Source organism: Hordeum vulgare, chromosome 1H, assembly GCF_904849725.1.
Source record: "Hordeum vulgare subsp. vulgare chromosome 1H, MorexV3_pseudomolecules_assembly, whole genome shotgun sequence".
Taxonomy (NCBI): domain Eukaryota; kingdom Viridiplantae; phylum Streptophyta; class Magnoliopsida; order Poales; family Poaceae; genus Hordeum; species Hordeum vulgare.
In genome coordinates, this window is record NC_058518.1 from 291974030 (window position 1) to 291995327 (window position 21298).

The window sequence follows — 21298 nt, forward strand, 5'->3', positions numbered from 1 at the left end:
AAGTGGTGAGGCTGCAGCAAGCGACTAAGCATTTATTTAGTGGCTAACTTACGAGTACAAGAATAAGAGAGGGATGATCTACGCATAGCGGACGTGAACTGCTGGTGATCAAATGAATGATCCTGAACACCTACTTACGTCAAACATAACCCCACCGTGTCCCCGATCGGAGAAGGAACTCGCGAAAGAGACAGTCACGGTTACGCACTCAGTTGGCATATTTTAATTAAGTTATCTTCAAGTTGTCTAGAACGAGTGTTAAACAAAGTTTCCACGTTGCCACATAATCGCGGGCACGGTTTTCCGAAAGATTTAACCCTACAGGGGTGCTCCAACTAATCCATCACAAATTACCACAAGCCGCATAGAAATCCTCGATCACGAAACTCGCGACCTCGTCGGACTCCTTAGTGGAAAACCTCAACTCTGAGATTACCCAAAGCATCACCGGAATCCTGATGCACAAGACACTCGTCAAAGGTCAAACTAATCCAGCAAGGCCACCCGGCGTGTCGACGATCCCGATAGGAGCCACGTATCTCGTTCTCAGGACACGATGGATGAGCGCAGCGTACAGTGGCCGGATAGAAATCTCCCGAGTTGCCCCGGGTTGGCCCTGCAAACGGCTCTAGTTTGGACCAGCACCAACAGGACTGGCCCCTGTATTATGTAGAATTACTCCTCGGGTTCATGACGCCCTATGCTTTCAGTATTAACAAGATTATTATATTGGGTAAATGTAGTACCAATGTTGGGCCTTGCCAGACCAGCTTTAATCTAAAATGAATTATCAAGGGGGTCCCCATAACAACCTCGATCGTATTAGGAGCGCTCAATTATGGAACATAACACCGGTAACCGAAACTAAGGGGGCAAAGGTGGAACAAAACACCAGGCTAGAAAGGCCCAACCTTCCACCTTTTACCAGGTATATAGGTGCCTTAAATTAAATAGCATTTAATATGGTGATATAACAAGGAACCCATGTTAACACATAGAAGCAACTGCACCTGCAACTAGCAATGCTAACACATGGTTAAGCAAGCGGTAACATAGCCAATCAGTGGTTTGCTAGGTTGTGAACAGGTTGAAGGTTTTCATGGCAATGTTGGGAGGCTGATATTTAACATGTGGTAGGCAACGAGACTTAACGATAGAAACGGTAAAACTAGCATGGCAATGATAGTAATGGTATCTGGGGAAATGGTCATCTTGCCTGAGGTCCCGCTTGGAAGAACAATGACTCCGTGTAGCAGGCGAACCGATGTAGTCGAACGGGTCCTCACAATCCGACACGCTTGCGGAACTCTATCGAGACGAAGAAAACCGGAAACAAGAATCAACACACGATATTCCCCACGGCACATGCATGATAAGATGCAATCCACGTATGATGCATGATCAGAGAATATATGCAAGACATGGCATGTCAAATCACAACAACCAAATAGTACACATTAAGTGAAGTTCAATAGGCAACGAGTTGCATATTGACGAAACTCCACATACAAATTATTTAGTTCTATCCCAATTATACACACGGCAATATTAAATGTGGTTAAACATGGCAAGAGGTGAAGCGTAATTAAACTACCTATCTGGACATTTTAAATGAGGTCGGAAATGACATATAGCACCTCCGGAACGACCTCACATGTTAATTTACAATTATGTCCAGATCTGTATTAACACGTTTAAATGTTTGTTAAACAGCAAAAAAAATAGATTCACGTGATTCTACGCGTCGTTACAAACAATTTACACATAGAGAACATCTCCAACGGAGCTACGGTTCAAAAGATACACACACCGCAAGATATGATGGCATGAATGCAATATGTGTGCAACGACAGTCACAAGCATTTCAAAACACACAACCATCAAGTTAAAATGAAACTACACGAGATTCTAAGCAAGTTTCATATAGTACACGATCAAAACGGAGCAACGGTTCAACAACTACGGGCTAAACAAGAAATAACTACAATCTGCCAAAATCAGCCACATAGCATTTACTACACCCCACAACTACGAGCTACACAAATTTAATATGCTCAAACAAGGCGTGAGGCAATAGAGGGCAATATGCACTACAACATACAACTAATAACACCTAGCATGGAAGCATGGATCACTAGGGAAAAGAAGTCACAAAATGGTTGCTCACACGCAGTTTCAGACTTGGTGAAAACCACAGTTTATGACAGTGCAGTTTTCAATCTGAAGGCATATTGACAGCAGCAAAACCATAAGCTACAGGACTCCAAATGGCATGAAAATTGACAACATGCTAGAGAATCCTAAAGTCTACAACTAACTCCATTGCACCAACCTCAAAAGAGCTACAGATCACCAGATAAACTCATGCAAAGACAGCAACAAAAATATAACAGATTTCAGACTTAGAAATATTTCAGCATCTCTAAAACAGCACTATTTCCTAGCAAGTTGAGAACAAGCAAACCACACCTAAACATGGATTTCTATTGCAACCAAAATTACCAGAGGCTAGTCTACACCTCCAAGGGCATATCTCTAGTTGACAACTCAATCATATCATGCACGGATTAAATCCCATAAAATAAACAAAAAGGCAACATGGCAAAATATCACGCGAACTAACTTGCTCAAAAGCTAAAACTAAATGCATAGTTAAATTCTATGGATTCTTCTACCCCGAAAACATATATTACATGTGGGGTTGCAACACAAAAATATTGTCACACGTATATGCGAGAATATGTCCTAAACGCGGTATAGCAAACTAGCAACGAAATCCTACATGCTAAAATACAAACAACTACTCTAAAATACATGGAAAAAGGTCCCTAAAAACATGAGCATTTTATTTACGGGGTTTGAGCAATCCGGGCACGCACGGAAATAAATACGGGGCAATTAACCTATTGGGACAGCACGCAAAACTAGGCATTTGGCGGGTCAAACAATTTCAAACGTGCATGCAAGTTGCAAATTACGAATCTACATGCAAAACTACACAAGTTGCATATATCACTCGCCTCGATCCGACATACGGATTAAATTCTACGGGCGTTTTAAAAATCTATAACTTCCTGTAATAGAATTAAACTCTAAATCCTAAAAAACACAATTGGGCCGAATTCGAATCTGGGCCGAATTAGTGGCAGCGGCGCTTCTTACTAAAACGCGCCTCGGGCGAACAATAACGCGGGCGGAGGAGGGCCTCACCTTGGTTCGGCTCGGTCGGCGGAGGCAGCTGGGTCGGCTGGCCTTCGCGCGGAGGAAGGAGGTCGATGCGAGCAGGCCTAGGGCGGGGAGGCGGCCCACGTGGTGAAGCGGCCGGCTCGGCTGGGCCTAGGCTTGGGGCGGTGCGGCGCTGGAGCGCTGGCTCCTGCGCGGCCCAGCAGCGGCTAGGGCACAGGGCGACGGGATCGAGACACCACTCGATCTGGCAAGCAGCGGCGGCTGGTGCTCGTGCGGGGAGAGGCGGGGCGACGCGGGAACGAGCCCCTCGGCGGCGAATCCAGCTGGGACGAGGCGGTGGCTGGCCGGATCTGGCCTCGGGGCACGGGGCCGGCAGCGAAGGCGCCCGGCGGCGGGGAGAGGCGACGCTAGGGGCACGGGAGGCAAGCAGTCTGGAGAGGATGCGGGAGCAGAGGAGCTCGGGGCTTGTGGGCTCCTCGCTCCACCCCTCCGGTTGATTCTTGCGCCAGTATTTTTTATATATTGCACAAAAAATCCTCGTAAATTTCCAGGTCATTCCGAGAACTTTTATTTCTGCGCAAAAACAACACCATGGCAATTCTGCTCAAAACAGCGTTAGTCCGGGTTAATTCCATTCAAATCATGCAAATTAGAGTCCAAAACAAGGACAAAAGAGTTTGGAAAAGTAGATACGACGGAGACGTATCAAGGATGTGGGAGCAGAGGAGCTCGGGGCTCCTCCCTTTGCCCTGTGGACGCCGGATGTGTCCGTGGAGGCGCGGACATGTCCGGTAGGTGGGAAACTGGGCGAATTTGGGCCTCTGGATGGAAATCCAATGGTCCAGATCTGACCTGGGATGAGATTTCGGGGGAGAGAGGAGATGGGGCTAGCAGGTGGGTTTTTTGAGGGAGGTGGCTGCAAAAATGACTAGGGGGCCCTAGTGAAGTGAGAGAGGTCTCTCCATGGGGTGGTCTTATATAGGGTTGGGCTAAGGTGGGGTGGACCTCGTCCGTCCGATCGGGATCCGATGACCACGAACGGAGGAAGTGGCTAGATGGGTTTAGTGGGTTGTGTATTTGGGCTATGTAGGAATGAGAGGGAAATGGTGCGGACTGTGACAACGCAAATTAAAATACCGAAAAACGTCCGACGGTAGACCGGATACAGTGCCGCTACGGTCGACCGTTCGGGTACCAGACGGACTCCGATTGCGATGAAATTTGGCAGACGGTCTACCTATAATATAGTAAGACCGCATGCCACGTTCCAACCCAATTGGAGAAAGTTTTATACACACTTTTAAAAACAGAGTTTTGACGATGCCGCGGGCGCGTGCGTGTGGTCGGGCTCAGAACAGGCAACGACGAGAACCGGCAACTAACAACGGATGCAAGTTTTGAAAACTGGCGACAACGGGATGTCGATGCGATGCACATGATGCGCATGATGCGATGATGTTGCGACAGATAAAAATAAACACCCGACAAAAACGGAATAAAGGGGGAATCTTCTGGAACGTCGGTCTTGGGCTGTCACAACTCTCCTACACTACAAGAGGATCTCGACCCGAGATCCAAGAATGAAAGGGGGAAGAGGATGAGAAAGCAAGAGGTAAAACTTAGTTGCTTCTTGACAAACGAGTGAAACGAACGATCCCTGAAGGTTGCAACGCGATGAGGAATGATATGAGAAACAAGCAAGAATTCACGGAAAATTTTGACAGCACTTCGATAGGACAAGGGGACAAAATTCGATAAGATAGGAGAACTAGACAAGATTCACAACAAAGAACTAAATTGGATAAGCAAGGAGAGAACATGATCTTGATAGAACAACATGATTGACCTCAATGAGCAACATCACCACAACTCTGGAACAAGAGAATATAAACTAGATCTTGGAAAGAGGGAACGAAGAAGAACCGGCAACTAACAACGGATGCATGTTTTGAAAACTGTCGGCAACGGGATGCCGATGCAATGCAGATGATGCGCATGATGCGATGATGATGCGACAAATAAAAATAAATACCCAACGGAAACGGAATAAAGGGGGAATCTTCTGGAACGTCGGTCTCGGGCTGTCACACTTACCAAGGCCAAGTACCTTACCTTGGAGTTATCTCTGAAGGTCACATACGTGTGTGGTCCATTGTTTGGTGTGATCTCATGAAACATGTATCTAACGCGAGTCATATGATCGATGCATTCACTATAGAGAATCCTTTCTTTTCCCCGGTACATGTAATCTTTGAAGTTTACCATGAGACTTAGGTTCTTCATAGTCTTCTCAAATTCGATGTCGAATTCTGCATCTTCATCATAGTAGCCATGTTCCTCATTGTCATCGTCAAGGGGAATGTCCTTGTGACAAAGATCAAGTGAGTCATTAGAATTGTCATTATGACAATGTTCAAGATTATGAATGTGAATGGCTTCTATAATGATAAATTGATAGTAATAACATCTCCTTTAGTACGCGTGAGGCCGCGAAGGTCAAATAGATACTCCCTCCATCCCAAAATAAGTGTCTCAAGCTTAGTAAGATTTTGTATTAGAGTTAGTACAAAGTCAAAATCTTACTAAGCTTGAGACACTTATTTTGGGACGGAGGGAGTATTAGTTAAAGTTATGATCACTAGGTTTCATTTTGTGAAAAGCAATAGTCTTATGGATAATAACATAAATATTTTTCAAAATCAAACCTCCTACCATCGTCACCCATCACATCTATTAATTCTTTTGAAGTGTATATGTGGATTTCCTAGCCCTTTCCATCACTTCGGACTTTTGGTTGCGTTAGTTAGTGCATTTAGCTTAACATGGTATTCAAGTCCTGGATTTCGCAATTTATAAAAAAAATATTGTTGTCCTCCTTTGTATCCATCTATAGGCCTCTTGAGCCATACCTCTGGGTCTATCCATGTGTTGACTTTCGTGTCACACGTGAGAGGGGGTCTTGAAGTGTATATGTGGATTACCTAGTCCTTTTCATGGGCTTTTGGTTGCGTTGGCTAGTGCAGAAAGCTTAACAAATTCTTCACGCTTTGGATGCTTCTCCATGAGATGCATCTTCTTGCATAATCACTCATCAATGGAGCATACGATTTGGAAAGATTGGGCACCGACAGAATCACGTCCTTTGCTTGGTTGGCTATGCAAGACCGCATTTTGATCGCCAATAGGTTGGCCAGGTGGGGATGGCTGAATTGCGGTCTTTGCCCGCTTTGCAAGACGGTGCAAGAATCGGTGATCAACTCTTTTTCAAGTGTCGGTTCACTATCCGGCTTTGGCGCTTGGTGATCGACAAGCTTCATCTTGATAGCATTGACCCATTTTTATGCGTTTGGAGAGCTTCGTCCATGATTGGTGGATAAATTGATCCGAAGTGGGCACTCTCTATAAAAAGACATGGCCTCCCTTACTATGCATGTATCGTGCAAATTTTGGAATGGGAGAAATGTTCCCCCCACAATCTTGATCAACATGATCATCCATGAAATGAAGTTTTGGTAACCACAAGTGCAAAATATTTAGGGGCTTTTATCTTGGGAGAGTAATCGTGTTCATGCTTGTGGATCTCTTGTAACACAAACTCTTTCCTCCTCTTAATCCATATATGAGCCAAATCTTTTGTCTTTGTTTAAAAAATAAATAGATCTGGTAGCTATTAACATCAATGGCAGATGGTTTCAAACTGTCAAAAGGCCCAGAAGTTCTTCCAACATAACCGTTGATATAACACATTATAAAATTGTCATTAACAAAGCAAGATATACGTATTCTTGCAGCTCCTAAGAACTCCAACGTCATCCGAATCAATCATGGAAAATCTTGCATATGTTTACAGGTGAACATACAAGATTTTTATTAATAGAAGCACTCCTCATATGCTAATATGATTTGCACATAAAAAAGACAAGGATGAACTGTATCGTACCTTTGGATTTCAAATTCAGGAAACTACCGGCCAAATCCAGGAAATATCCGCATCTGGCAGATAGCTACTCGAATCTGGATTTAACTCCGACGAAATAGTAAATTTTCTTTCGAAAATCCGGTTTGCTCCGATTTGGCTCCAGATCATGTGGAAACTATCCGCCTGTAGTTCAACCCTCCGTGCAGCCCTGTCTGAAACCATATTGTTTCTTGTCCTCTATAGCTCCCAACAGATGGCTGATAAGCCAAGCATATACTCTCTTTAGTTATACTTTCTCTTTTCTTTTTATTGTTGTTGATGTCCCTGCTGTTGCTGACAATGGCATCTGTGTAGAAGTTAATCATGTTGTTTCTTTAGGATTAGGAAAGAAAGCCAGACCGAGTCCTAGTAGTATTAGGATTCCTAGTCCTAGTCTATTTTCATAGTCCCTTGTGGACGTGTATAAAAGACACCCTAGGGGTGTTGATTGTAACACCAGAAAAACGAAAAGCAATACAAAGCAAAGGCTCGACACGGGCCTTTGGCCATCAAATCCATCGATCAGTTTTATTCGTGTCGCTAGTTACGCAAGTTCCGTCAAGTAGCCGGCCGAAGCAAGAAGCGCGTAGGCATGCCTGTACAGCTGCATACGCACGTTCAAAAGCCAACAATTGGTATCTAGAGCCTCGGCGATCTACGATCTACGATGACGGACAGTGACGCTGAGTCGGTCAAGTCCGGCAGCGTCGGTGCCAAGGCGAACAAGAACGGCGACAAGGTGAAGAAGGACGTCAAGTCAGCAACCAGTGGTGAAGGAACGAGCGGCGCCAACGTCCAGGCGCATCGCAACATCCCCATCCAGTACCCGATGCTCACCGACGCCAACTACGGCGTGTGGACGGTGAAGATGAAGATTATTCTCCGAACCCTTCGAGTGTGGCAGAAAATCATGGACGACGACGTCGATGAGGAGTCCGACGAAGGTGCCATGGCCGCCATAGACCAGTCTGTGCCGGATTCCGTGCTGATGACATTGGCGGAGTTCGAGACGGCAAGAGAGGCGTGGAACGCACTCAAGGAGATGAGGATCGGAGAAGATTGCGTCACCAAGGCAAGGGCACAAGTGCTGAAGCGCCAATTTCACAAGTTGCAGATGGAGGAAACTGAATCGGTGAATGACTACGCCATGCGTCTTACTACTTTGGTGGGAGAGATCCGCGCGCTTGGTGCAAAGCTCGATGAGACCGAGATCGTGGAGAAGTTTTTCAGTTCAGTCATTGATAAATTCACGTACATCATCGGCACGCTCGAGCAGCTTTACGACATCGACGACATGACCATAACGGAGGCGATCGGACGATTGCGGACATGGGAAGAGAATGCTCGTGGCTGTCGGAAAGGCAAAGGAGGAGGTAGTGATCAACTCATGTACTCGCGCGCAGATTGGGAGGCCCCAAGTAGCAAAGGAAGGCGTGACGGTGGCGAAGGCTCAAGCAACACGAAGGGCGATGGACAAACCGGAAAAGGCAAAGGAAAAGGCAAACCACAAGGTCGTGGTAAGGCGGGCCAATCTAAAGAGCAGAAACCACGGAACTTGGACTTGTCTCAGGTGAAGTGCTATAACTGCAATAAGATGTGTCACTTTGCGAAGGATTGTCCAAAGCCTAACAAGCGGGAGATCAAGGCAAATTTGGCAAAGCAGGAAGACGAAGGTCCAGGTCTTCTGATGGCCGAAGTTTGTGATCTCACTGAAACGGTGGTTGTGAAACCAAGCCGGAAGGTGCTACTTCATGAGGAAAAAGTGACACCAAAGTTATCCGGTGATCAGAACGTGTCGTGGTATCTCGACACGGGTGCCAGTAACCACATGACGGGGTGCAAGGAGAAATTCCTCGAGCTGGAATACGATGTTGAAGGCTCGGTCAAGTTCGGTGATGGTTCGGCTGTGGAGATTTGCGGGCAAGGATCTGTCCTCTTTGAGGGTCTCACAGGCGAACATCGCATACTCACCGAGTGTACTACATCCCACGGCTGCGCAACAACATCATCTCTATTGGGAAGCTTGACGAGAATGGATGCAAGGTGAATATCGAGAGCGGAGTGATGACGATCTTCGACAACCTCCGAAACGTGCTAGCTCGTGTTAATCGCACACGGAATAGGCTCTATATCCTCAACCTTGATCAATCTCAACCGGAGTGTTGGCTCGCCAAGAGTGATGATGATTCGTGGTTATGGCATGCTAGATTTGGACACGTTAACTTCTACGCCTTGAAGAAGATGTCAAAGATGGAGATGGTATCCGGGATGCCAGTTATCGACCATGTTGATCGAGTATGTGACGGGTGCTTGGTTGGAAAACAGCACCGCAGGCCATTCCCTGCTCAGTCTACCTATCGTGCAAGTGATGCACTCGAGCTGCTCCATGGTGATCTATGTAGCCCTATCACCCCGACAACTCACACTGGAAAGAAGTATTTCTTCCTTGTGGTAGACGACTACTCGAGATATATGTGGGTCGTTCTCCTACGGTCTAAAGATGAGGCGTTTGAAGCGTTCAAGAAGCTGAAGGCTGCAACGAAGATGGAACACAAGCTGAAGGTTCGCGCTCTACGGACAGATCGCGGCGGAGAGTTTACGTCGAATGAGTTCAACGACTACTGCGAGAAGATTGGCATAAATAGGTTCCTCACGACACCTTACACGCCGCAGCAGAATGGGGTCGTTGAAAGGCGCAATCTAACCGTCGTTGACATGGCAAGGAGTTTACTCAAGAGCAAGAACCTGTCGGGGATTTTTTGGGGAGAAGCTGTCTCGACGGCGGTCTATCTTCTCAACCGGGCTCCAACGAAGGCGGTGATCGGCAAGACTCTGTATGAAGCAATTTACGGACGTAAGACGAATGTGTCTCATCTACGGATGTTCGGGTGCGTCGCACATGTGAAGACGACGGAGCCACATCTCTCAAAGCTTGCCGATCGTAGCACCAAGACGGTGTTCATCGGATACGAGAGCAGTTCTGGCACCAAGGCATACCGTTTCTACGATCCACAAATCAAGCGTCTACGGATTTCACGCGACGTCGTGTTTGAAGAAAACCAAGCGTGGAATTGGAGCGCCGCAGCCGACGATGCTCCAAACAGTAACATATTTGCAGTTGAATTTCCAACTGATGATGATGCAGGGGAGGATGTCTAGGTGGTTGGCAAGACACCCAACCAAGGTGACCACAATGGTAGTGACCATCATGGTGCCGACACCGACGACAACGCGCATAGGTCGCAAGGAGATAGCGACAACGCCGCGCACGACACAGGCGGAGATCTCGACGACAACATCGACAACGAGGCGCATAGTGACGACGACAGTCAAGATGATGGTCACGGTCACGACGACTACGCCGACGACACGGATGTCGATGACACACCAGGGTCTCAGCCGTCTTCCTCAAGTGCATCAACACCGACACAATTTGTGTCGCCTCCTTCGCAAGCCACAAAGGATTCCTCAGGGCCTCGTCGCTACAAGACCCTCAAGAAAGTCTACAAGTACACAAAGCCAGTTACGCTCGAGTACTCCGGACTATGTCTGTTCGGAGTTGAGGAGCCGGCGAACTTCGTAGAGGCGAGCAAAAGTCCTAGCTGGACGCACGCCATGGATGAGGAGATGAAGGCAATTGAGAGCAATGGCACGTGGACTTTGGTAACCCGACCTCCAAACCAAAAGACGATAGGTTTGAAGTGGGTTTACAAGTTAAAGAAGGACACACAAGATGCCATTGTGAAGTACAAGGCAAGACTCGTTGCAAAGGGCTACGTACAACGTCAAGGAGTTGACTATGATGAGGTGTTCGCACCGGTTGCTCGAATCGAGACGGTGAGAGTGCTCCTAGCTTTGGCAGCACAAGAGGATTGGAAGATTCATCATATGGATGTTAAATCCGCTTTCCTCAACGGCGATCTCACAGAAGAAGTGTACGTGGAACAACCCCTCGGCTACGAGAAGAAAGGTGAAGATGGGAAAGTTTACAAGCTCAAGAAGGCACTTTATGGGTTGAAGCAAGCGCCAAGAGCTTGGAACTCAAAGTTAGACCGGAGTTTGGTCTCGCTCGGGTTCAAGAGATGTCCCCTCGAGCACGCAGTCTATACAAAGAACTCCAAAGGCTCAAACCTTCTAGTTGGAATTTACGTCGACGATCTGATTATCACTGGAGATAGCGTATAAGAAATTGAACGTTTCAAGGCGCAAATGAAGAACAAGTTTAGCATGAGCGATCTGGGATTACTTAGCTATTACTTGGGCATCGAAGTGAAGCAAAGCTCCGGAGAGATTTTCCTATGTCAATCGGCTTATGCGGTCAAGTTATTGGAAAAGTGTGGCATGTCAGATTGCTACGAGACACAAGTTCCAATGGACCAACGTCACAAGTTGAGCAAGCGTAGCTCAAATCCGCCGGTGGACACCACAATGTATCGAAGCACTGTGGGCAGCCTAAGATATTTGGTGCATACCCGACCTGACTTGGCTTATTCAGTCGGGATCGTGAGTCGTTTTCATGGAGAATCCAACAACCAAGCACATGAGCGCGGTCAATCAAATCTTGCACTATGTGAAAGGCACCATTAATCTTGGTTGCACGTACAAAAAGGGAAAGGAAGGATTGATCCTTCGTGGATATTCAGATAGTGACATGGCAGGTGATGTTGATGACCGAAAGAGCACAACGAGCATGGTTTTCTACCTTGGCCCGAATCCGATTAGCTGGAATTCTCAGAAGCAAAAAGTGGTGGCACTGTCTTCATGCGAGGCAGAATACATAGCGGCAAGCACGGCGGCTTGTCAAGCAGTGTGGCTGAGAAGACTTCTAGCTATTCTTGCAAAGCGGGAGGTGCAGAAGGTGTCACTGAAGATCGATAACCAAGCTGCAATCTTGTTGTGCAAAAATCCGGTTCATCACGAAAGGAGCAAGCACATAGATACCCGGTTCCACCATATCCGGGAGTGCATTGAAAAAGGGTTGACCGGGGTTCAACATGTGAACACGAAAGACCAACTTGCCAATATTTTCACCAAGTCCCTCGGTCGACAGAAGTTCATCGAGATAAGGAGAAAAGTCGGAATGCAGGAAGTGAAGTCAAGCAACAAGATTAAGGAGGTGAATGTAGAAGTTAATCATGTTGTTTCTTTAGGATTAGGAAAGAAAGCCAAACCGAGTCCTAGTAGTATTAGGATTCCTAGTCCTAGTCTATTTCCATAGTCCCTTGTGGACGTGTATAAAAGACACCCTAGGGGTGTTGATTGTAACACCAGAAAAACGAAAAGCAATACAAAGCAAAGGCTCGACACGGGCCTTTAGTCATCAAATCCATCGATCAGTTTTATTCGTGTCGCTAGTTACGCAAGTTCCGTCAAGTAGCCGGCCGAAGCAAGAAACGCGTAGACACGCCTGCACAGCTGCATACGCACGTTCAAAAGCCAACAATCTGCCCATCCAGCACTCTCCGAAATCCGTTACGCCAATCAGAATCCTTGCTCACCCCAGATTGCAAAACGGGTAGTAAACAAACAGCAGTGAAGGGTCAAACTTCACTATTAAGTACTGAGCTTTTGCACATTCAGATCACAAGAGCAGAGGAGATCTATTGCATGATTTGTCACTTGAGAATAACTGTACGGACACATAAGCTGAAGGCTGTACAATAGGTACCTATACCAGTAAAAGCATAAGACTACAACGAATAGTTCCTGGTAAAGCAGCCAAATTTACAAGATGATGGTAAGCCAGTGGTAGTCCTTTGAAAAGGAACTGCTTGCTCCCTTTTTCATGTGAGATTTTTACAACTCGAAATAATTTGGAACACTAAATCTACCATCAGGGTTGGGGCTCAGAAACATATGCTGAGCAACAGCACAATATGCAATACACACTTGCTGGTTAGAACCATCAGCAAGACAAACAATATCATTGGAGAAAAAGTGTGCATAAGCCTCGATATGCACATGTTGTTTTATTATGTGGGTGATAAACATTTTGCTGCACCTCAGGACTCAGAGGGGAGATGGAAGCCCCAAATCTTTTTTCCACCAACAGGGAATGAACTCCTGGTTGCATTTCATTTGTGTGACTACTGGGGACCATGAATATTACTTCTATTCTTGGGAAACACGACCAGTCTTCTGCTCAAGGACAAGTGAGGAAATTTCATCAGATTTTTGTCACGCTTATGAACCAAATAAAGTGACTCCTTACCTTGTAAATACAATAGCAATTTTTTCCCATTATCTAAAGGAATCCTTCAAAAGTAGGTTATACAGTAACAGATCAGTGTAGTGTCCAGGAGGGGCAGTACTAGGTGAGCACTTTCAGATTCATGGATCTGTCAGATAAGAGTTGCACAGGTGTTTGCCTCTGGTCTTCACTTCCTGTGTGATGCTAAATAGGAAGCATAGGGGAGTGTCATACTGTCGTGCTAAGCACTCTGAAAGCCAAAATGAATGCTAGTATGACATACCACTAATAAGCATGCATAAACAGATACTCAAGTTTGCCTGGTTCACTTCTGTTTACGTCCTTCAATGTGAACACATTGTGCACACCAAAAGGACTGGGTCCAAGAATATACCAGCCATTAAAACTTAAAACTGTGAACTGGCTGCAAGGTAGTTGGATCAAGAACGATGTTAATGGCTGAACTATACCAAAGAATAGAATAACTCCTAGGGTATACCACATAAGGACCAAATGATCACATCCAAACCTAAAGGCAATGGGCAAACTATGACCTAGCACTAGCAGAATTGGGGATCACCAATTTCTCATTTCAACAACAATCCAACTTGCCATTTACTTGCTCTGTTTGCTAGGTATAAGTAGGTATAGACAAGCTGTGTTAGTACATTACTAGAACATACCAAGCGTTTCAGGATGGCAGGTTTTCAGGCGCTTCTGAGCAAGCGAGTCCTCTTACATCAGGAACGTAACCTTTCTCTATCATCCCCTCCTTGATTATTTCATAGGTAACCTTATTTGGAACGAGACCTTTCTCCAACATCTCATTCAGGAGCTCATTAGCCTCCTCCATCTTCCCCATTCTGCACAGGTGCTTGATGAACACATTGTATGTGACCACATTTGCCCGTTTCCTAGCTTTCTCCATCCTGGTCCTAACTTCAAAGGCAGACTTAATGTTCCCCTTCTCACAGTACCCATTTATTATGTTGTTGTAAGTCCGATGCTCTGGTTCCAAGCCAACCATCAACATTTCATCCAAGAGCTTTACAGCTTTACCTACTTCCCCTTTGCAGCACAGGGCGACAATAAGTGTATTGTAAGTAACAATATCAGCTCTAACACCTTTCTCCTTCATCTCATCGAGAAGACCAGAAACACTCCTCCAATCCCCACTCTGGTCAAACCCAGCTATCAGGCAATTGTATGTTCTGACATTTGGACTAATCCCCTTCCCTGCCATCGCCTCCCTCACCGCTGTCGCATCCTTCATTTTGCCAAGCCGGCGATATCCATCAATCAAGGTATTGTAAGTAACCACATCAGGTTCAATATTCCTCCATGCCATACCATCAAGCCAATTCTCAGCATCAGCCATTACGCCCTTTTTGCAAAACCCATTCAGCACACTATTCAGGGTGGCCACATTAGGCGCCAGCCCCAAACCCTGCATCTCATCCACCAGCTTCACCCCTTCCTCTACCTTCCCCTCTCTACAGAGACCCCAAACAAGTGCATTGTATGTCCCCATGCTGGGCGCAATCCCCTGCTGCTTCATCTCCTCAAAGACTCGCACCGCAGCAGCAGTGTTCGAGTCCTGGCAATACCCACTAACCAACACATTGAATGTAACGACGTTAGGCAAGATTCCAGCCTCGACCATCTCCTTCAAAAGCGCATCGACGTGGTACATCCTCCCGACGCGGCCCTTCTTGCAGTAGCCGTCGATGAGAGCATTGTAGGTGGCCACAGAGGGAACCAGCCCCCACGCCCTGATGTCCTTGGCTACATCGCCGGCCTTGCGAAGCTGCCCAGCCTTACAGAGCCCGGAGATGACGATGTTGAAGGTGAAAAGGTCCGGCGACACGCGCCGCCGGAGCGCCGCCTTGAAAGCCCTCTCGGCGAGGTCGACCCGCTCGGCGGCGAAAAGGGCGGAGAGCAGGCTGTTCACCGAGAAGGCGGAGGGGCGGTGGCGCGGGTGGTTATCGCCGAGGAGGAGGAAAGCCTCGTACGCCGCCAAGGGCTGGGAGGCCCTAGCGAGCGCGAGGACGAGCATGTCGGCGACGAGCGGCGCGGCGGCGGGGGAAGACGCGGGGAGGGCGCGGAGGATGGACGCCGGGGAGTGGAGGCGGGAGGCGGCGAGCGCGTGCAGCTCGGAGCGGAGCAGCGGGTGGAGGCCGTGGGAGGCGAGGCGGGCGAGCAGGAGCGCGTGGAGCTGGAGCGGGAGGGGCGCGCGGAAGTGGGAGCGGGACCAGCGCGCGAGGGAGACGAGGTCGGGGAGAGGAGGGGCCGGCGTTGTGCGGAGGAGGAGGTGGAGGACGCGGTGCGCGGCCGGCGCCGTGGCCGCGCCGGTGAGCGCCTGAAGGCTTGCGAACCGGCCGGCCGCGAGGTGCCGGAGCAGCGTGCGGAGCGGCATCGAGTCGTGTTTGTTGGGGGGAGAGGGTTTCGGTGGTGGGTTTTCTCAGTATCACCACGGTTCCGACTTCCGAGCTGGTGATGTAAAAAAAATAAAAAAAATAGAACATCAAAAAATGTTTTTTATATCTTGAAAAAAGCTCAACTCAGATTGTTTTAAACGGAGATGTAAAAAAAAAAACTCCAACAAACGGTCTAAAACGAAGATGTAAAACCGACCCGGTCGCGCGGTTTTTCATTAAAATATCATTTAAAATTTTAAATTAAAGTGCATCATCAACATAGTTTCAAATCCCTAACAAAAGTTCATCATCATCATCATAGTTTCAAATCCCTCTACCAAAATTACATCGTCCCTATCAAAGTTTTTCGCCCTACAGATTAAAATGCACATGGATATCATTCATGTGGATCATCAACACCACCAGCATTGTGAACCGTGGTACGATCATCACCATCACCGGCTTCTTTGTCGATGTTGTGAAGCGGTGAAGTCTCGCTGCCGGGAGCACCACCAGAAGCACCTTTATTGCTTCACATGCCGTCATGTTGCCGACGAAGCCACCTCCAACATCGCTCATGTTGCCGTCATAGCCACCTCCAAAGCCATCCATCATACTGCCGCCAAGGCCACCTCCCATGCCAGTCATGTTGCCTCTGAAGCCACCTCACATGCCACCAAAGCCACCTTTCATGTTGCCACCCAAGCCACCTTCCATGTTTTCGGCAAATGCACCATTCACGACACCTCCTATCATGTTCATGTAGCCATCCATATTGGGTTTCATATTCTTGTGACACATACTTGTGCGACACATAATCATCATTTGCCACATTTGTCACGTGCATGAAAGCTTCATCATCAAGACTACAAATTGGACGTACAAACATTCAACATCACATTCAATCTGAAACAACGAGCACATTTTTTTACCTTTGCGACATATCATCGAACATGTTGGCGGCGGTGGCCGTCGGCGTGGCCACATCTTCCCTCACGGTCAGCGGTGGCAACGACGGAGGTCGAAAAACGGCTCCTTGGCTGCTGGAGGATGTCGTCGGCCGTGGCTGCAAATCGTCGACCCGAGTCGCCTCGGCTACCTTCAAGATTTTGACCGGCCGAGCCACACTTTCGGTCGCGATTCGTCAGCCGTTTGCCTCCGCCCCGTGCCTTCATCACCTTCGTAGGAACCGCCGGCGTGGTGGCGACCGGCCGGGGCGGCGCGAATCCGGGCCGACGGGCATGAACGCGGTCACGGAGGGCGAGTTCGCCGCGGCGGCAACGGAAGGGGGGGGCGAGCGGGTCGCGGGCGGGAAAATAAAATGAACGGACGGTTGGTGGTTTTGCGGGTGGTCGTGGTTTTACATCAGATGTATCTCGCGATGCAAATTTACATGATGAAGTGTTGTATTTTACATCTTCGAAAGGCGGTGATGTATTTTTTTACATATAAATCATTGTTGAAACAATGCTTTCTTGCTCTCGAAGCTTCAAAAGATGACTAGTTTTACATATGAACGTCTACTGGAGATGCTCTTAGAGCACCTCACATATATGCAAAAATAACTACCGGCCTGGAAACACCTCTTCGTAGATGAAAAAAATTACATCTCCATCTTTCAAAGATATAAACTACAAGACCTTACAGTGTAAATTTGCACCCCACCCCCACCTTTAGAAAATGTAAAAACGCAACCGCCCATCAATTACCGTTCATTTCAGTTTTGTGTGACCAGCCGACGTCCGCCCAACTCCGTCGCCGGCCGAATCCGCACCAAATCGACGCTGCCGCCCGCCCGCCCGTCGGCCACCGGGACTTCATCCCCCCGTCCCCCGCCGCCCACGACCGCCAATTAACATTCAGCCGTTGCTGAAGCGAAGCATCTCCGGCTGCCTTAAGTGACTTCCCGGTGAAGTCTACGATGGGCTAGGCTTCTTCCTAGCCTAGACCCCCTACCGGAGTTAGGGGAGGCGCGCCACGCCGCCCGCCGCAAGGCTCGTCCGTTCTTCCGGTCGTGCGAAGCCGCCCCCGACCACGCCAAGCTCTTGCCTTCTTCTCTGTCGACGTGTGGCCTTCTCCTCTGTCGAGCAGTCACCGCTGCCCGCACCCGTCATCGCCGAACGGCTGCCCAACCCGCAGCCGGCCACAGGGCCGTCGTCCGGTTTTGCACCTTTAGTTTGCATCTTCTATTAAAGTTTTTTTTTTAAATCTCCGTTTTGCATCAACTGTTAGAGTTGACCCTTTTTTGAAGATGTAAATTTGTAAATTTTTACATCTCCTGTTTTACACCTTCAAATTTGCATCTTCTATGCTCTTAGTGCGAATTGGAGAAGTTCATTCCAAGAGGGGGGAAAGTCAGCTACAGGCCGGGCCGGGACCTCAGTTACATCTCTGAACTTGAGCAAGCGAAAATGTAAAAAGAATAACACTATAAGGCGAAAAAGCCGGTAGAATCCCGCCACAAAGCACAGACATCTACGTACAAGCTGCAGCATGTCATGTGCACTCCAATTTCACATGCTGATGGTGTCATGAAGCAGGCCAAAGACAAGACACATGGAACTGGAGGCTTTGCCACAAGCTGAAGAGTATAGACAGAGAAGCAGAGCAGCGAATTGCTGTAATCCTGCGGCACAGATGCTAAGATCTGAAATAGGATGCCCACATGTCCTTTAGCTGTCCTATATCTCATGGTTTGTCTTCTGAGATAGCATAAAATGAATCCTGCACCAGTCGGTTCATGCCATCAAGAGGTTACATATGCTCGGCAGCCGTGGAGCTATCACCGCGCTGTTGCACCACCACCGCATTCTGCAAGTGAAGGTCAAAACAGCAAGGTCAAGCATTGTTTGTCACTCCCTCAGTAAACAAACATGAGACGTTTTAAGGAGTAAAACAGTAGCGCTTAACAGTGGTGGATGTGCCATAATGGGATTTCAACTCTAATTCAGAGATGGAACGGAATTGATTTGTTTTTAGTTGTCAGGCATCATTGTTCAAATCAAACGTTTTTAACTAAGACAATCAGGCTCATGAAAATACAAGAGTCCCACTGGACTGTAATATTGCATACATACTGCTATATGAGATAAGAAGAACGCATGGTTTTAATAACACAGCGTCCTGAAGATTTTGCTTCTCTGTGGTGAAACATTTTCAAACGACAACCATCATAATTAACTTGTTCATTTGAGAGAAAAACTAAAGTATCTTTGGTTCAAACAGCTTGCCAAAATAACAATATGAGTTCTATAAATATGTAATGGTGCCATACTACTATGTTTCAGAAAGTACTCTTGTCTACGTGAATAAAACAACTTCGCTGCACAAATAAAACTACTCCCTCCGTCCAGTGTCAAAAACGCTCTTATATTATGGTACTCTTGTCTATGTGAATAAAACAACTTCGCTGCAAACACAGCTTACTTCTGCTCTATATAAATTCATACACTTCGTATGAACCAATTATTTTTAAATTCATTCCGCATGTTATGTGCTAAGAAGATCAAAATATATATTAGAAAATTTACAGGCATCATCAAACAAGCGAAATACAATAATAAATAATAAATAATCATGACATACCTTCCTCCTTTGTTTGAGTTTCACCTTCACGTCGACTCCATTCTCAATTATTCCACGCAACACAACCTCAATTTTTCCTTCGATTTTGTCCCCTTTTCTAGGTGTATAAATTGCATTGTGAATATCATCCTCTATCGCACGCTTCGCAAGTAACGCCCCAACCGCCACACATGCCTTGATACCCTTCCTTGAACCCAGATCAAACTTCATGTCCTTTGATATGGAGTGAGCGACCGACACAACCCTGCTGGTCACTCGGTGGACGAAGCAAGCACGCACCGACCCCTTGGAGACATGTATGTCCAGGCAGAAAGGGTGGTGGTACGGATCAGTCATCTGGTTAAAAGTTGGCACTCGGTCCCTCTTGACCTCAACTATGTCATCCGTATGCACTGCAGGCTCTGCTTTCAGCTTTGGAGCCTTTAAACGAGCTGGCTTCTCAGGTTCCACCTTCTCACAATCGGATGGATTCTTGCCATTGGGTTTATCTTTCTTCCATCTGCGGCGCAAGGGCAAGTTATATTCCTCAAACTCCTTGGACCCCCTGTCCAGCTTGTAGAACAGCTGCTTGCGGTGCCTCATGTCATCTATCTCATCATCTGAGTCATGCAGTTGTTCTTCTCCGTTTTCTTGGAAGCTATCAAGACACTCATCACCGGTCATGGGATCCGAGGGGAAATCGAAGGAAGCGGGCCAGAGGTCGTCGTCAACAATGTCAATGTGGAAGCCCGCGCCGAGTGAGTTGGCATTGGAGCAAGCCAAGGCTTGAGGCAACTGAATTCGCGTAGGAGAGCGGCAGGGCGGCGTGGCTGAAGCTCCGGATGGTAGAATAGAGAGCGAGCGGAAGATATGAAGGAGCTCGGAGAGCCGCGGAGGCTGCTGAGACCAGCGCTGCCGCGCTTGACGAAGCATGTGCCGAAGTGGCATTTGCGCAAGCACCCTACGGGCGTGCTGCTTAGGGAAGCGTTCTATTTCACACTTTCACGTGTAATCAAGAGTTGTGTATGTCTGTGTAGAGGGGGTGGGGGTCTTACCAAATGTGGCAGCTCACCGGCGGAGACGCCGGTCGGGGAAGCTGCCGCGCCGGCCTCAGTTAATCTGCCGGCGTCGCTTTGTTCGACTATTCGAGTCGCTTCGCAGATCTCGCAAGGTTTGGGCAAGGCGAAGGTGGAGTAGGGTCTGGGAGCGGCCGGTGCGGGGTAGATATGAGCGAACAGACCGTAGCAGTGGCGTTCTCGCTGGCCGATCAGTGGAGCGGAGAAGTTGCCGCGGGAGGAAACACGCCGGCGACCGGAGGACCAGTGGTGGTGGAGTGAAATGCAAAAGAACAACCACAATAGCGTCTCATTAGCAGAAAATCACCATTTTGCAATTTGTCATAAAAATCACCGCACCGAAAAATTGACGGTGATAAAAATACTGACAGCATATACTCAGTATTTCGATGACGTCAATAATTGGTCTGACCCACCCGTCTGGTAGAATTGACAGAGAAAAAATAACACGTAAACATTTTCGATATGGTCTTCTTCTTCCTCCCCTCTCTGCAATACATCGAGCAACTCATGTGCATCAAACTAACTTTCAGTTAAATTCAGATCCATCTTTTCCATGAAAGTCATTAAACCTGGAACTCAACGTCGAGCCTCTAACGTCCTTGGTGGTGATCGCGGTCCATGCGCGGTCATGAGCATGTCGGGCCACCGCACCCTGGGCCACGTACAGCTCCAGTCCACGGCGGCAAGCCCCTTGAGCAGCTCCTTCACCTTGGTCGAGTTGGTGAACACGACGGGGTTGAGTGCAACGGTGTCCGGGGCCACTAGCCACTCGGCGCAACTAGGTTCGGCTCGGCCCACTCGGCCACGTCAAGCCGGGCAAGGAAGTCGTATTCTCCATGAATGATTCATCATTGACCGTCGATCCCTCTAAAATCAAAAATCCATCAATAAATCACAAACATTA

General features: G+C 47.6%; 2 protein-coding genes across 3 annotated transcripts; both read right to left on the minus strand.

Moving 5' to 3' along the window:
• Positions 1–12719: 12719 nt before the first annotated feature.
• Positions 12720–15750, minus strand: LOC123431539 (pentatricopeptide repeat-containing protein At1g09820-like). Of its 2 annotated transcripts, none has more exons than XM_045115340.1 (2): positions 14018–15750; positions 12720–13282 (listed from the first exon to the last, which is right to left on the minus strand). In XM_045115340.1, exon 1 carries the CDS (start codon positions 15748–15750, stop codon positions 14026–14028), a length of 1725 nt encoding a protein of 574 aa, XP_044971275.1. In that variant the 3' UTR covers positions 12720–13282; positions 14018–14025. The 2 variants fall into 2 exon arrangements, with proteins under 2 accessions (XP_044971275.1, XP_044971276.1); XM_045115341.1 differs by lacking the exon at positions 12720–13282 and adding an exon at positions 13298–13758.
• Positions 15751–18065: 2315 nt separating this feature from the next.
• Positions 18066–20672, minus strand: LOC123409761. Its single transcript, XM_045102628.1, has 2 exons — positions 19337–20672; positions 18066–18562 (listed from the first exon to the last, which is right to left on the minus strand). Exons 1-2 carry the CDS (start codon positions 20261–20263, stop codon positions 18506–18508), a joined length of 984 nt encoding a protein of 327 aa, XP_044958563.1. The 5' UTR covers positions 20264–20672; the 3' UTR covers positions 18066–18505.
• Between the last annotated feature and the right edge of the window lie 626 nt (positions 20673–21298).